At 50.7% G+C, this 17,205-nt stretch overlaps 1 protein-coding gene and 2 long non-coding RNA genes across 7 annotated transcripts in view; 2 read left to right on the forward strand and 1 right to left on the reverse strand.

Annotated features, from left to right (window-relative positions):
* LOC121013253 (uncharacterized) overlaps window positions 1–1,582 on the forward strand; it is a 3,472-nt gene extending 1,890 nt beyond the window's left edge. For both annotated transcript variants that reach the window (XR_005782602.1, XR_005782601.1), the window contains 2 exons: window positions 239–347; window positions 1,284–1,582. This is a non-coding gene — a long non-coding RNA (uncharacterized LOC121013253). The remainder of the gene's footprint in view (window positions 1–238; window positions 348–1,283) is intronic.
* SYNJ2 (synaptojanin 2) overlaps window positions 1–17,086 on the reverse strand; it is a 106,478-nt gene extending 89,392 nt beyond the window's left edge. For 3 of the 4 annotated variants that reach the window (XM_040448769.1, XM_040448770.1, XM_040448768.1), the window contains exon 1: window positions 16,889–17,085. In XM_040448769.1, the coding sequence (XP_040304703.1) occupies window positions 16,889–17,015 (127 nt within the window). In that variant the 5' untranslated portion in view covers window positions 17,016–17,085. Of the gene's footprint in view, window positions 1–16,888 lie in introns of all 4 variants that reach the window. The other variant, XM_040448772.1, reaches the window with a different exon arrangement.
* Window positions 3,512–17,205, forward strand: part of LOC121013254 (uncharacterized) — a 23,959-nt gene continuing 10,265 nt past the window's right edge. Inside the window, exon 1 of the long non-coding RNA XR_005782603.1 lies at window positions 3,512–4,585. This is a non-coding gene — a long non-coding RNA (uncharacterized LOC121013254). The remainder of the gene's footprint in view (window positions 4,586–17,205) is intronic.

Raw genomic sequence — 17,205 nt, forward strand, 5'->3', positions numbered from 1 at the left:
TGGGACGCAACCTGGGATACGACTGTCTGTCGGTTTAATGATGGAAATCACCTGGCTAGGAAGGGAAGGGGGAAATGTGGGAACAAAGTGTTTAAAGGGGGGAGGGGACGAGGCGGAAAGATAGAGAACAGGGGCAGGGGGTCAGCGCTGTAACAGAGGGAAGGTGGCGGGCGCCAGCAAACACGTGAAGTGGTGGGGCTTGCGAAAGTTCTCCTCTTAATTCCTTTTATTTTCTCAGTGATATAGGAAGCAAAACACTAGCTGAGAGGGCCAAGGTGTCGAAGGCTCGAGAAGATGTGAAATAGCCATCGCACGGTGAGGAAGAGCAACCTGGGTAGGAAAGTCCGGTAAGATGACTGACCAGCGTCGAAGACCCCATGTGAAACTGCAACAAGCCGGCGTGGTCGTGGTTTCCTCCGGCCACTCTCAGCAACAAGGGCGCATGCCTGGGGTGGAAGGGGCGTGGCCTCACCCCGGGCTTGCGGGGCGGGGCTGCTCCGCACGCACCCAAGGGAGGAGTGTGTGCAAGAGAGCGGAGAGTGTGTGCAGGAGTGGTCACGGCCACGAGGCGCACCGTAAGCAAGAGAAGGGCAGGGGAGGGGAGGGGAGGGTGGCGGGAAGGTTGCGGGGCCGGGACACTAAGGGCTGGCGGCTGCAGAACTGTCTGGGGTGCGAGGAGGACAGCGGGTCGCAGAGAAGGATGCCTGAAGCTGAACTTGCAGGTGGCATGGTACCTGGTGCCGGGAAGGTCTAGCGGTGTGAAGTGAGGGGAAGGGAGGGCTCGGTCGTGAGGAGGTGAGGCCAGAGAGAGGCCAGAAGCAGGGGCATCACGCTAAGAGGCGTGGGCTCACCGGGGATGGGGACAGGAGTTGCGGTGGGAGAACCCAGGAAGCCAGGAGCCCAGCTCCTCTGTGAATGACAGCGTGGCCCAGAGGAAGGGAGACCTCAACAAGGAGGCGTGTGCGTCCACAAGAGCCGTTTTTCTAGGGGGAGGAGGAGGAACCCTGGCCTGAGAGTGGCAGTGAGCGAGAAGGATGCCTGCCCGCCGCCAGCAAGGCTCCGTCTGGGGGAGTGCGTGCAGGTGGAGGCAGTGTTCCAAGAGGCTGGCGGGCGAGGATCTGTTGAGCACAGGTCACAGTTCCAGGAAGATGAAAGCTTCATCCGTCCACAAAAGGCCAATTCCTATTCTATGTTTTAATCCAGAATCCAGAAAACAGACTATAATTCATTTCTCAGGCTTCTCTGATTTTTAAAAAATTGTTGTTGTTGTTGTTGTTGTTTAGGAGAAAACTAGCATTAGAGACGTGACTGGAACACCAGTCCGCTTACCTGGATTAGATGCACCGCAAAGACAAAGAGCTGCAGCCTCGCGGGGGGCAAACACTGTGCACAGAGACCCAGGAAACATGAAGCGAGTTCAACTCTGGGCAGACGCATTAACTGTGCTGTGTTATCCGCATCCCCACACACAGTATTTGGGGGCATCTACTGCGACTACTTTGGCCTCTCCTTCCATACGTGTCTGTTAATTAAACATGTCTGCTCCTTCACAGAGGCCCCTCACAACATCGGGGGAAGACAGTCACGCTATTTTTACAAAAAGGCAGAAGACACCTCAAATGACCCTCTTAACCACATTTCATTGATTTGGGAACCGCCTCCTCTAATTTACCAACCGGCCAAAGTCTTTCTATACCTGGAATTCGCTCCGCCCAGCCTTGGTAACAGAAAAGTCTGTGGCTGGGTCAGAACCCGACCTTTCAATCTCAACCACTTCACGGCACGGCATTCCCCAACGGCACTCCAGGAGACCCCGGTGTGCCCTGAGGTGTTATGTGTGCTCCATGAACAGAAGGTCGCACGTGCTTGGGAATCCCTGGGCTAGCTGAGCAGCTGGATTTACCACCCGGCCTGGCAATCTTTTCCATGCTCACCTGAGCGCACATCTCCAGGGGGTGGGAGCCATGTCTGGACCCCCCTGTCATTTACCTGTGAAATCCTTCTGTTCAGCAGCCTCTCTCTGGGGAAGTTCGCCTTTACAGAATGAACACTTTGCCTGTCCCACACTCCTTTCTGGGGGCCTACTTTGTCCTCCTCAACTCCCCTTTTTGAATGGACGCCATACCTACCGCCTGCCCCAACCCCTGGCAATGGTGGCCCCCTTTCTGCCTCCTGCCACTCCCGGTGATACCACAACTGCTGTTCATGCCTCAAGCACCTGAGCCCGGCCCTGATGTTCCTCGTGCTGAGCTTTGCCTGAACCTGAGCAGGGGTGTCACCTGGAGGACAAGTCAAATCTGGGCCTGTCTGGAAGCCTGTGGGGGATGACCTGGGAGCCAGTGCATGAGAGAAACGAATATCTCCTGGGAAAGGGGTAAAGGCCTAAGGGGAGAGACAGGTGTGAGGGCACAGCTGCAGGGCCAGGAGGGAGGGGTGACACCGGGTGGAATGCAGTGTCTGTCACAGGAGCCTCCATGGAAGAATGGAGAACAGAACCAGCACTCCCTCGTCGGGCACTGCTGACAGCCCAAGACGGAGTGGCCAGTGCTGGCTCCATGGCTTGGGCCATTTGACTTCTTCCTTTTGAGGATGACTTAGATATCCTTTGCCATCTCTTCTGGTAAACTGTTCTTCTTCTTTGTGATCTACGGGAGCTCTTTTATATCCAATGATTATCAATCTTTGACCCTTTTATATATTGCAAATAGTTATACACAGTTTCCTTCCAGGCTGCTGCTCGTTTTTTTTTTTTTGTTTTGTTTTTGTTTTTTTAATTTTTTTAACGTTTATTTATTTTTGAGACAGAGGGAGACAGAGCATGAATGGGGGAGGGTCAGAGAGAGGGAGACACAGAATCTGAAACAGGCTCCAGGCTCTGAGCGGTCAGCACAGAGCCCAACGCGGGGCTCGAACTCACGGAGTGTGAGATCGTGACCTGAGCTGAAGTCGGCCGCTCAACCGACTGAGCCACCCAGGCGCCCCTGCTGCTCGTTTTTAAACTACCTTTATGGTATCTTTTTATACCCTGGAGTTTTAAATATTTATGTAATCAGTCTATCAGTCTGACACAGGGTAAAGGCTGAGCAGGGGTCCTTGGGTGCCCCCAACGCTCTGTTTCTAGATCTCACCCTGGTGATATGGGTGAGTTCACTCGGTGAAAATTCATGGAGCTGTACACTTAGGACTCGCTCATTTATATATATTTCTTAAATCTGTCAGGTTTTTTTTTTCTTTTATGACTTCTGAGCGTTACGCTTTGTTTAGAAAGCCTTTCACACTATGAAACTGTGCATGCTCCTCCTATAAGTTCTTTTAATACTTTAAAAGTTGAGCTCTTTATATATGTATTTTTTTAATTTTTAATGTTTATTTATTTTTGAGAGACAAAGCATGAGCAGGGAGGGGCAGAGAGAGACGGGGAGACACAGAATCCCAAGCAGGCTCCAGGCTCCGAGCTGTCAGCCCAGAGCCCGACGCGGGACTCGAACTCACAAACCATGAGATGGTACCCTGAGCCGAAGTCGGATGCTCAACTGACTGAGCCACCCAGGTGCCCCTCTTTATATTTAACCTTAATGACTTCTGTAATTTCTTTTAAAGTCTGATATACTATAGGGCTCTAACTTAATTAACATCCACATAGGCTTAACAAAACCTAGGAACCCCATAAAGGTAAACCATCAACTGCGTTACTAGATAACATTGCTTTTGGTAAAAATGACCTTAATCGGCCAATTGCTCCCGGACAGGGAAGAGCCATACATGAATTATACCTGCCGACGAGGACACCAGGCTCAGGGCTTGGGGGAAGCCTGGAATCTATACCTGTCGGGGTTTTATAAAGGATATGGCTCCTACAGGGTGCAAGGCTTAATGATGGGAGGAGCTAGGGACCCGATGGATGGCTGTGCGAAGCAGTCACCTGCAGGAGCTCCTGGAGAGACCACTCACTGCCCAGGAGAGGGAGAGCCAGCGCTGTCCTGCGGGCAAGCCGAGGTTTCTGCCCTCCTCCTTTCAGACTAGAAAATCCAAGGGGAACCCGATCTGAATATCTGGCTGAATAAACGAAGAGCCCCACGGGGCACAGCACTGGTTGATGACACCAACCAACACCATTCGTTGAATATCCACCTTTCCCCTGGCTGATTAAATCATCACCTAAGTTACAATAAACTAATCTATTTACATAAGACTGTGAGCCCTCTCTTCTATTCTATTGATTTTTGTCCATTATACCGTTCTTCTGGTTTTGTGGTGTGCTTTACTATCTGGGAGATCAAATCCGTCCTCACTGATCTTTTTCAAAATCTTCTTGGCTATTTTTGTCATTCCTTCATCATTCAGCAGTGTTTCTGGGGCTGCTCCGCACACCAGACAGGGCTGAGAAGACAGTACCGAACAACACACGATGCCCCTTGTAGGGGTTTCCTGGGGCTGCTGGAACCAAGTAGCACAAACTGGGGCACTTAAAATAACTGCAATGTATGCTCTCACGGTTTTAGGAGCCAGAGGTCCAAGATCAGGTATTGGCGGGACCCTGCTCCCTCTGAAGCCTCTAGAGGAGGTTCATTCCTCGGCTCTTCTGGTCCTAGGCTGGTGGCCAAGATGTCACTCCAATCTCTGCCTCCGTCGCATGACCGTCTCCCCTCTGTGTATGTCTGTTTCTGTGTCTCCTTTTTTTATAAAGACACCAATCCTACTGGATTAAGGGCCCACCCTATGCCGGCATGACTTCACCTGAATTTACATCTTAATTATGGCTGCAAAGACCTGATTTCCAGGTAAGGTCACATTCAGTTACCGTGGGTTAGGACTTGAACATTATCTTTTTGGGGGACACAACGCAACCCGCACCACCCTGCTCCCATAGAGCCTGCACTCTCATGGTGAACAACGTCATGCAATGTATGCAAAAGCAAACACAGAAGTTGCTTTTGGTGACCAGTGGTAGGAAGACAAGAAAGCAGGTGACAGAACGGAGACAACGGGGGCGTGGGGAGCGTGGAGTGCACAGGTTAGTTGCGCGAGGGTGGCCAGGAAAGTCTTGCCCAAATCATCGAGTTAGCCCTGAATGAGGAGGCCGCAGCCGAGCAGAGGTCTGGGGGCAGAGCAGTGCAGGCAGAAGGCACAGCAAATACAAAGATGAGGCAGGAGCCAGTCAGGGCTGCTCAAGTGGCGTAAGCTCGGGAAATGGCAAGAGAGGAGACTGGAGAAGGAGCCAGGGCAGAGGACGTAGGCGGTGCAGGCTTGAGCAGGCCCCTGCATGGGGGCTGGGGAAGCCTTGGGAGTGGTGGCTGGAACACTAGTTAGGAGGCCAGTCCAAGTGACTGGACTAGTGCTGTACCTACGCAGCGGGGCGCTGGTGGCATCCAGGTATATGTGCAGGTAGAGAAGTCTGGACCTGCCAGGGGATTGGGTGGAGTGGAGGAAAACAGTAGGACCAGCATGACTCAGTCGTTTTTGTCCTGAGTCTCTGCCCCACCCATATGGTGCTGCCATTTAGTTTAAGTGTGTGTGGGGAGGGGGGCGGGGGGGGTCCCAGACATACTCCAGTCGGCCCGTTATGTTTTATATCACACTGCTATTGGAATTTCATTGGATTTTACTCATAGATACTTGCATTTATAGATTAGCCGGAGAAGAACATCTTCACATTGTCAGTGTTCCTATCAAAGAATACAGTATACCTTTCCAATTATTTGATGCTTTAGTGAAGTTTTGTAGTCTTCTCCTTTTAGACCTCCCATATTTTATTATGTTTATTCTCAGAAACTGTTGTCGCTGGGGGTAGAATCTTTTTTTTTTTTTTTTTCCTATTTGATACTCTAATTTCTAATTGACTAATCATGGTGTCTTGGAAAGTCATCAATTTTTCTCTGCTGAGCTTGAAAAGCATCCAGCTTATTAATTCTCTACGTCTCACAATCCGCCACATACCTGTCACCCGGCTCCAAGAGTTATCAGCATTTCTCCAGGCTCATTTCACTTGCTTCCTCCCCCCCAGTGTGTGTGTGTGTGTGTGTGTGTGTGTGTGTGTGTGTGTGCGCGTGCGCGTGTCCATCCATCTGCTTCCCACAGTATTGCCAAACAAATCCCAGACCTGATATCGTTTCACTGCCAGATACTTCAGGATGTGTCTCCTGGCTGTTCTAGGTGCACAGTCTTATCACCTGCACCCAAAAGGGTTGACAGTGCTCAGGAGGGGAGCACACACACGCCACAGGGCTGAGGCTTCTCCTAGAAAGCCCAGGGGGAAGCCAGTGAGTGAGCTAACCGGAGTCACAAAGTTCAACCTGTAAACTTTTCTTGCAGGATCACACGCCCAGTCTTCGATCTGGGTCTATTTTCTCTTTGAAGACAAAATTCTTTTTTTTTTTAAAAAACGTTTATTTATTTTTGAGACAGAGAGAGACAGAGCATGAACGGGGGAGGGGCAGAGAGAGAGAGGGAGACACAGAATCGGAAACGGGCTCCAGGCTCCGAGCTGTCAGCACAGAGCCCGACGCGGGGCTTGAACTCACGAACCGCGCGATCATGACCTGAGACAAAGTCGAACGCTTAACCGACCGAGCCACCCAGGCGCCCCTGAAGACAAAATTCTAATAAGCTCTCAGCTACATAAATTTCCTGACAGCAAACGAAACCAGAAACCTGAGGCCGAGAGCGCTGAAGTCGGACACACACCTGAAACCCCCCAAGTCTGGAGCCATCGGTCTGCAGGCAATGGCATGTCATGACAATTCCTCACTTCGCCTGTGTGATCTTATGTGACGCGCGCCCCTCTGTTGCAGGGGTAAGCTACAAATTCCAGTTCCACAGTGGAATTCAAATTTTATCACTGCCATAAAAGTTCGAAAAAGGCCTTTATAGGACTACCTTCTCCAAGGCGGCCTACGGCCCACACGGTGCCTTTCTGTGAATTAGAGAAAAGTGCCCCCTCTAGACAGATCAGCTTGGAAAGCAAGGGACGCGGCGGAGGAAATGGAGGGCAGTACTGGCTCCCTCTTCCGCTCTGCCCCACGGCTCCTCCCTTCCAGAGCCACAGGCCCCTCCCCTCTTGAGCCACAGGCCCCTCCCCTCTTGGGCCACAGGCCCCTCCTCTCCTGAGCCACAGGCTCCTCCCCTCTGCTCCAAGGCTGTTGCTCCCCTCTCCCCTCCTGGTGGTCTGCGGAAAAGGTAAGCAGATACCACTATGTTGGACCTTGTCACGAGGGCCTGGCTCAGGCCCGGGCTGGTGGCAAGTTATTTCCGGCCCAAGTTTTCCAATACTCCTTTCTTTACCCACAGCATTTAAATAAAAACAAGCCCATTATTGAAGTAGGCCGTGATGCGAGTGTCACAGTTCTGTTGAACCAGAGCACATCGATCGGACTGCATTCTATCAGTCACTCTTTCTGCCAGCGGGATCCAGCTTGGCTCCGGACCTCAGTTCTGCTTAATTGCGAAGCAGGAGCCACAGAAAACGGTCTCCTCTCCTTAAAGAGTTTCTCCAACATACAGGATTTATCAGCCATGAATAAGATTCATGGTGAAGCTTAAGTTCTGCAACACACAGTCAGTGAAGCAGCTGAAACTAGATCACACATTCCCAGGCACACAAACTCCCCCTCCAGAGCAGCCTGTTAAAAAACAAAGCTATGTTTATGTTGAAGGACAGGATTTTCAGAACGTTAATGGAAATTAATAAGGACCAACTAAAGGAGCTATTTACTTTAGCACACTTTATGCTATTTTAATAAATACCTTACTCTGTGGCCCTAATTTAAGCTAAATTGTTCCTGCTTTTTAAATTTTTTCTGCTGGTTATCGGAAAAGGGCAGAATCAAGGAGAGATCATCTCATGCATTTTAATTAATTCATAAGTCTCTAATACAAAATGTATAGCAGACATTCTTAGCTCAGACTTGGATCAGAGCCACCTTAGATTTTACCTGGCCAGATAATTTCTCCTAAGATTCAAGTGTGGATTAACTCAATTCCCTCAGATAAGGAGCCAGGGCTAGATAGAATTCAGGTCTTCCCTCTCCTACCAGTAGGCCTCACCAGAACATTCTAGAGTCAGACCCAAGGAAAGGGAAGTAGTTTGCTTTTTCTGAGTAGAGATTACTACCACCAATGAGTAATAAGTCAATACAAGTTGAATACAAAAAGGCAGCTAGTCAGTAGAGAGAAGAAACTGTACATCATGCACTGTTCACCTTAAATCGCCCATTTTCCAAGATCTTGATGGGTGTCCGGGCCACCCGAGTCCTATGCCGGGTCCGAGAATCAGATGTTAACTCCCTACCCTCTCCCCGCCCCACAGCCCCCAATCCCACATCAATTCCAAAACTAGGAGTGTTTTCGGTGGCCCAGTTCTGCTTCGGACCTCACACTGCTTTAAAGAACAAAGGAACATCCCTCTTCATTTCTTAGCACCTGGTTTGCCCTCAGCATCTCCTCAGATCTTGTCAGGGGGCAGCAATGGCAGAAGATGACTGCTGGGGCACCCGAGTGGGCTCAGTGGGTTGAGCGTCTGGCTCCTGCTCAGGTCATGATCTCGTGGTCTGTGAGTTCGAGCCCCGTGTCGGACTCTGTGCTGACAGCTCGCAGCCTGGAGCCTGCTTCGGATTCTGTGTCTCCCTCTCTCTCTCTCTGCCCCTCCCCCATTCATGCTCTGGCTCTGTCTTTCTCTCTCTCTCTCTCTCAAAAATAAACATTAAAAAAAAAATTAAAAAAAAAAAAAAAGATGAGGCCTGTTCTGGGGGAGTGGACAAATGCAGCACAGCAGCTTGTGGTCAGGGGCTCCAGGAGGTCAGGGAGGGTCGGCTCCATCAGGCTCGGCCTCAGAGAAGGGAGGAGGTGAGGCAGAAACACACAGAGATGCGGGAACAGAATTAAATACTAGCTCCCGTGACACTACAAAAGGCTCTCCAGGAGAGTTCCTTATCCTCCAAAAACTGCTGTAAGATTAAGCTCAGACTTTTGCATTCATACTTTGGAACTGCTCCCAGGAATTGGTTCTCCAGAAGGAGCTACCCTGCCTGCCCTCCTTCACTACTATGCTCCAGGTGAACCCTCCCGCCTGGAGCCATTTTCTGAACCCGGAAGCTTTACAAGCAAATGGCAACCCTCCAGCTTCGTATGTCATGAGTGCAGACTGCCACCGCCCCAGGACCTGGCCAGAGGCATCCGGCTGTCCCGGACAGGCCCTTTGCCAAGCGCCGTGCCCACGACAGTCGCCCAGTGCCCACCTTGGGTGCAAACCACAATTCTGTCCACCCAGTCGGCACAGCGCCCGAGTTCTCCAAGACAAGCAAAGGTAGGGCAGGAAGATACATTCACTCCCTCAGGCATTTCCCCCCCACTCCAAATTGAGGGGCTCTTCAGGAAGACACCAGTCCAACATGTTATCTGTTTGATGGTCCTCACACTCGGAAGCATATCCTGGGGGAGCCTGGACATGCTTAGAAGCCTCCAGGCTAAGAAACCTAGGACTTTCTTCAGAGCTTCGAGTCCTAATCAGGCTCTGTTCTAGGTGCTGGGGACATCCATATGGAAGGATACCAGGCGCAAGCCTCAGCCCTGCTGGAAGGCAGGACTGAAGCCCACACACTTCTCTTGAAGATGTCCCCTTTGTGAGATCACATGCACCTCTCAGTGGGTAGCTGCTTCCCCAAGCCTGGACACTCCTGTTTACGCAAGCATCGGACAAAGCTCCAGTCACGACGGGGATGCTGTACTGATGCTTACACTCACCAGCACCCCTGATCTCCACCGACCACACGTGTGTTTTGAAACCCAAAATAAGCACAGAGACGATGGGACACAGCTAGTCTTTTTCATACACACATTGAATCTTCTTTTTTTTCTAGGGAGGAGATTTTTACTAAACACGCTGTTCTCTAGAGCCTCCGGGGCGTTGTTCAAATCATGGCTCCACCACTAACTAGAGGTAGAACCTCATACGAGTTCTTATGCTTGTCTGTGCCTCACTTTCTCCAAGTGTTAAATGGAATCTATTTCGTACCTGCCTCATTGTGAGGATTAAATAAATCAATACATGTCAACCCCTTAGAATAGCACCTGGTACACAGTAAGTGCTCCATAAATGTTAGCTATTTTTTTAATGTTTATTTATTTTTTGAGAGAGTGGGGGGGGGTGGAGAGCAGAGAGAGAGGGAAACACAGAATCCAAAGTAGGCTCCAGGCTCCGTGCTATCGGCACAGAGCCCGATGCAGGGTTTGAGCTCACAAACCACGAGATCATGATCTGAGCTGAAGTTGGACACTCAACCGACTGAACCACCCAGGCGCCCTAAATGTTAGCTATTTTTTTCCATAAATATTAGCTATTATTATCAAGTTGGACCAAAGTTTATATTGTCAGCTAAAAATTCAAAGCAGCTTGCAATGAACATCCTTAAAGCAAAATGGGCTCATGATGTATGAGTATATCCCGAAATAAATATCTGTCCATTGATACCAGGATAGTATCTACCCTTGATACTAGATCAAGGTCATACATATTTCTTAAGGTTTTCATTAAATTGTCCTCAAAAATGACTCACATTCACATACCAGTACCCCAGGGCTCCTTCCAGCATTCCTTAGAAACAGAAAGTGCCCATAACTGGGCTCTTTTGTGTTGACCTTGAAGGTAGACCCTGGCGTGCCCACTGACAGCCCCTTATCTAACAGTGTATGGACGACACCTACCCGTGCATGGACAATGTCTACCAGAGCGCAGATGACGCCTACCCGTGTGGGGACGACACCTACCAGTGTGTGCACAACATCCACCAGTGTGGACAACAGAAGCACCAGCCACTGCAAAAGCCGCCTGGAAATGCTAGTGCAGCTCGGGGGGGCTTTGCTTGCAAACCCTCAGCTTGGTCAGGTGCAGACACCCTCGCAAGCTGGATCGGATTTTCTCCTTGAGGTGAGCTGGCCACCACACCACCTAGCCCTGCCTGGAAATGCTTAGGGACTCCCCTCCCCCCCTCATCTTATTCCCAAGTCTGAGCCTGGGGCAGTTCCCCAAGGTGTTAAGGACACTTCAAGTGGTGGTGGTGGGGGGGGGGGACAAAAAACCCAACAACAACAGAACATATTCCTCATCGCAGGTGGAAAGGCTGACCCAGTCCCACAATAGAAGCTGAGAGGCCAAAAATCACACAGTGGGACCTGGGTACCCAAGGAACATCCCAGAAGTGATATCCAGACTTACACAGATACCCAGAACACTTGCCAGAGTTCTGTTTAACAAAATATGTTCGGGGCGCCTAGGTGGCACAGTCGGTTGAGCGTCCGACTTCAGCCAGGTCACGATCTCGTGCTCCGTGAGTTCGAGCCCCATGTCAGGCTCAGGGTTGGTGGCTCAGAGCCTGGAGCCTGTTTCCGATTCTGTGTCTCCCTCTCTTTCTGCCCCTCCCCCATTCATGCTCTGTCTCTCTCTGTCCCAAAAAAAATAAATAAACGTTGAAAAAAAAATTTTTTTTTTAAATAAAAAAAACAAAAAACAAAATATGTTCTACCCTCTTAGCTTGAGAAGTTCACCCCTGTTGCTAACTGGAAGATCAGGTCCAGGATGTAGCCAGTGGGGGCAGGTGCCCCTAGCCTGAGCCCCTTCTCTTTCCACTGACACCGTCCCCACTCGTGCTTCTGGGCTTCATACCCCTCCGCCAGGGGCCTCATGCACACACCTGAGGACACCCAGCCAGGGTGGCATGTGTCCACCTCCACCCCTCCGGGCACCCCTGCCACTCTCCCTTCGTTGGGGTCTGGAGTGGACACGTGCACTGTGCAGTCTGTCACCGACCCCGGGAAAAGACACGAGCATGTTGGAAACAGACTGGGCACCACCTGGGTAGGAGCCTCCAGAGTCCTGTGTATCTGGACTGAGGTCCAGGGAGGCGGGTGCAAATGGCCCGACTCCTCGTTTCAATGAGAGGCACAGGGCAAGCCCCCGAAGGTGTCCCTGTGAGCCCATCAGTGCCATCCCAGGGTGGGGACACTCTGCTCTTCCAGCTGATGGTTTACTCTTCCCATGGGATCACTTTGGTTTTTCAAAATGTATCCTGGCCAGAGTCTCAGAATCAATTCACACCACCATCTCTGTTCTTGCCCACATCTCAATCCGTCCCGCAAACTTTGAACTTACGCAGATACACACGGATGCAAGTCAAGAAAAAAGAAAAGCCAAGCCAAATAAATTAAAATCTTATTTGAAATCGAATCAATACAATGTTAGGAGATTCATTTTTCATAAAAAATACAGGGACGTGTGACACAGAACTGAAATATACTGACATATCAATGCTGGGTGATAGGTACAGGGGATTCATTTTTCCTTCTACATTTGTTCATTTCAAATGTCCGCAATTAAAGGTTAAGGGAGGGACGCCTGGGTGGCTCAGTCAGTTAAGCATCTGACTTCGGCACAGGTCATGATCTCGAGGTTCGTGAGTTTGAGCCCCACGTCGGGCTCTGGGCTAACAGCTCGGAGCCTGGAGCCTGCTTGAGATTCTGTGTCTCCCTCTTTCTGCCCCTACCCCACTCATGCTCCGTCTCTCTCTCTCTCTCTCTCTCTCTCTCTCTCTCTCAAAAAATAAACATTTAAAAAAATTTTTTTTAATTTTTTTTAACGTTTATTTATTTTTGAGACAGGGAGAGACAGAGCATGAACGGGGGAGGGTCCGAGAGAGAGGGAGACAGAGAATCTGAAACAGGCTCCAGGCTCTGAGCTGTCAGCACAGAGCCCGATGTGGGGCTCGAACTCACGGACTGCGAGATCATGACCTGAGCCGAAGTCGGCCACTTAACCGACTGAGCCACCTAGGCGCCCCTAAAAAAAATTTTTTTTTTAAGAAAAAGGTCAAGGGAAATGTTTTTGAGCCACATGGCCCTAAAAGGGAGGCTGGCAAGATCTGAAATCACATTCCTATGGGTGAGTTATGAAAACGACAGGTAGAAGTACACACTAACCCAGTTTGTGTATTTGTAAATGTTATGCTGAGCAGACCTACCAGTAGGAAAAAAGACCGGGGCATGAGCCTTGGAGGCCAACAGGCCATGTGGCCCAGCGGGGGTGGGGAGGGGGTGTGGGGGCGCTTCCCAAGTTAGGAGCCTGGGGCCCCCCATCGGGTCCTACCTGCACTTCAGTCTTCACCCCGGAGTGCTGATGATATGGCCACTTACTGATTCTCTCAAGTGCTCTTAAGCAGGTCGGACTCTAAGGCACTGACCTATAATCCCAAGCCACAAAGCCAGGGAAAGTGGGCAAGGCAACAGTTCAGAAGAAGCCTCGCCATTTCACCAATTCAAACAAAGCAGGATATTGTGGCCTCTATATAAACACAGCAGCTGGGAAAACCCAAGCCTGGTGTTTACACAGAAACTTTTCCCCCAGAAGCTCAAAGTAATTTAGGGACACTTACTAATTAACTTAATTAAGTCTCCCAGGCCTCCTTCCTACCCCCATCCCTGCTGCTGACTGTTCAACAGCAGGCGTGGCTGGGGGGGGGGGGGGGAGACCCAGTCCCACTGGCTCACAAACACATGTGTAAACACACAGACACTCGCAGGCCACCCTTCCTAGGGGCTGTTTGGAGAACACTGACCTTTGGAGTATCAGTGCTCATTCTGAAAACAAAACCTATGAACAATAGTCACACTTCCCTTTGTGTGGTCCACACTAAGTCTAACAGAGACAAAGGGAGAGACAGCAACTACCTTTTGTCCCAATGTGCCAACAAGAGAACATCTGCATGCTAACTCTGGATCGGGGACCACAGGGAATTGTTACGTGCTATGGCTTTTCACCTATACTTGAGAAGCCCCCCACTACTAAATCAGCTCACCAAGAAAACTTAGTAACAACTTTAAAAATTGGTGCCAATACTTTTAGGTTTTCTGCTTCCATTTAGCTTTTCTGCTTCCGAATTCCTGTTCCCACTGATCTACATTTAAGATAGATTCTCAACCTAACTCTTTTAGAAGCAGGAATTTAGAAGTATTCCCTCAGCACCCTTCCTGCTAGCAGGCTAGATGGCCTGGCGTGGGGACCGTCTGCAGAATCACAGTGGAAGAGAAGGACTTTGCCCAGCAACAGACCAACCAAAGATCATCAGCTTTTTTCCTAAACTCTCGGCCCAGTTCAAGCCCCTGAGCAGTGCCTGGAAATGCTAAGCAGTTGTGAGCCCCTACCGGGTGGTGAAACGCCTTTTCAAGTGTGGGTCCTCATGGGATAAAAAGTGCCTTGAAGAGCTGTGGGATCTCCAGCTGCTCCCTATAAAAGCGGCATGCCTCTGCCACAGGGCTGGGCAGAATTTAGGAACTCTCACTGGCTGGGGAGAAACCACCACCCACATGCTGATAAACCGTTCGCTTAGATCTTCCTGGCCTCAGATTCCTCCCTGGGGAGACCCATCACAGGAAATCACAGCTGAATTCAGAGGAAGCTGCCCACAACCTTGAACCTCCTAGAAAGGGCAACCGGTCAGGATTCCAACACCAGCTATGCCGGCTTCCGCAGATGCACGGTCCCACGCAAAAGCAGACATTGAAAGCTTCTGGGGAAAAAAATGAAAGTACTCTCTTCCTCCTCAAGGAAAGGAAAGCACAAAAGCTAGCCCTTTGAAATCCAGATGGGAATTTCAAGTTCAGAGCCATTCTATCAAATTGTGGTGCGTTTAGGATACTTGAAAAGTTTGAAACAACAGCTTTCTAGTAACAGAAGGCTATCAGAATCCTCCTCTGGACGAGCAATACCACCAAGCACTACAGCTGCTTTTTTAAAATAGTTTCACTTAGCGTCTGACTTGGGTTGAGGTCATGATCTCACGGTCCGCGAGTTCAAGCCCCGTGTCGGGCTCTGTGCTGACAGCTTGGAGCTTGGAGCCTGGAGCCTGCTTCGGATTGATTCTGTCTCCCTCTCTCTCTGCCCCTCCCCGTTCGCACTCTGTCTCTCTCTTCAAAATAAAGAAACATTAAAAAAATTTAAAAATAATAAAAATAGTTTCACTTAAGAAAAACAGACTTTACAAATTAAGTACTCAACCCAAGTTCTACTGAAAAATGAGTGCTAGGTTAAGTGACAAACGTGGACTACACAGGAGTTCAGGACATGCCAGTTCCTTTCATTACATCCTCTGTACTAGAATCCAGCATACTGTAATCCCAAAAGTAATGTACATGCATCACAGCCCAAACTTCATTTCCAAATGGAAAATATGCATTATACTACTTTCATTAATCATTTTTAAAGTCTTCGCTTTTGAAAAAAAATAAAGCCTTTTTGTCCAAGTGGCTTCAAAGGAACTCTTAAATAGGCATGAACCTTGCTTAACGCTGCTGTAATCCAACTGAAGGACGTTTCAATCTTTTTGATGAAGTAGGATTTTTGCACCATGAAATTAATCTCTCAGCTCTGATAAATGTGGTATGAAGCAGACATATGAAATGGAATGGAAATGTCTGCGGTTTTTCTTTCCAAGACCTCAGCAAATGACCAAACTTGGATTGGGGGGAGGGGGGGACAGAGCGCAAACTGGAATAATCTGATAATAATTTCACCGACGATTCGATGCACACTATGACACTGACAATACTGGAGACATTGTTTCAGTAACCAAGTGACTGAAAACAAGCCAGATGACTATAGGCTAATGACATGCTGAGGGAAACTGAGATAGAAGAGATGATTCTTCCAAGCCCTATCTCCTAACTGAAGGATGCATGCATACAATGCAGGGAAAAAAGACTAGGCACATTGATAAAGTGTTTGTTCTACCTGTGAGTGTACTAGTTGTCCACAACCTGGACAGTGACCTTCCTCTGAGCTGCGTTGAGCTACCAACAAGGTAATATGGTCCAGCTGGACACCAACAGGAAGGCTACTCTCCAGTGTTCATAAAGTTCTAACAGTCCTACCTGGTTTGGCTTGCTTTGGCCATCCTCATGAAGTTGGCCACCAAACAAGAGACGGGGTGGCTGGTGATACCCGGAAACCATGCGCTGTATTACGTTATAAACACAGCCACATAGGACTCAGGTAGAGGTGTGTCACCTCAGGCAAGCAAGTTTCATAGCCTCTTCAGGCCTCAGTTTACTCATCTACAATCTGGGGATAATAGTAGCTCTTTTGTGGAATTGTGAAAGTTAACATGAGATCATCACTAAAGCCCTTGGCACAGTGCCGGTCTCAAGACTTCCTGAAGCACAGACATGAAATACACTGGCTGGGCACCCAACTTCAAACACATCCAGCACAGAGGTCGAGTCACCAAGCAGTACATTTGCTTCCACGTTCTTTCTCTACTTTGCAGAACTGACGCTTCTCGGCCAAGTATTTACGTAGGGCAGAGGTGCCATCAGAGAGGGGTTTCTCCGGCGTCCGCGTTCCGGCGCTTGCGTCCCCATCCCCTCCGGGAGTGAAGCTGGCCCACGCACACCAACGGGCACTCACGGATTTCATCAACAGGTGCAAAAGAAAACGAGCGCCAGGCACAGGGGCGGGGCGGCTTCTAAATCAATCCCCTGGGATCTCTCTGAATCTGTAACGTGTCCCGGCGGAGCGCGGGGCATAAAAGGCCACAACCGGCTCTCCAAGAACGCGACCGTCAGGCGGGCGCGGTGAGGGCAGACCCCCAGGAGGTGCTGCGGGCCACCGCGTCCCGGGCCCCGCCAGAGGGGCACTCGGGCGTCCCCGGCGTCGCCTCATTCCAACAAGGGCGCCCCCCAGCCTTCGCGCAACTCCCTCCCCCCCAACCCCGCACCCCGGCTGTCTCCACGCCTCCCGGCCATGGTCACCTCGGGGAAGGGAGGTGCCCGTTTCTCGAAGTCTCGGCACGGCAGGCGCCCTCGCCTCGGGCGCCGCTCCCCGGGGGCGCCGTGGGGTCGCACTCACCGAGCGTGGCCACGGTGCCGGCCTCGAAGAGCAGGCAGTCCCCGCGGCCTCGCGCCTCCAGCAGGACGCTGCTCTCCCCCGCGGGGTCCAGCCGCCCGAGCAGCCGCAGCCCCTTGCTCAGCGCCATGGGCGCCGGGGCGCGTCCGGCCCGAGGGCGCGCAGCCCGTCTCCGCTCCCCGCGCTCCCGCAAGTGCCGGGAGTTTCACTTTGCGCCGGCTCCCGGCCCCGCGCAGGCTCCTCCCCGGCCTCCTCCCAGGCCTTCTCTCCCGCCCCCTTCCCCCTCTCCGCCCTCGCCGCGCCGCCCGGGGCAGGTGAGG

The sequence above is a fragment of the Herpailurus yagouaroundi genome, unplaced genomic scaffold, assembly GCF_014898765.1.
Source record: "Herpailurus yagouaroundi ecotype Mexico unplaced genomic scaffold, PumYag 198, whole genome shotgun sequence".
In the NCBI taxonomy this organism is placed as follows: Eukaryota; Metazoa; Chordata; class Mammalia; order Carnivora; family Felidae; genus Herpailurus; species Herpailurus yagouaroundi.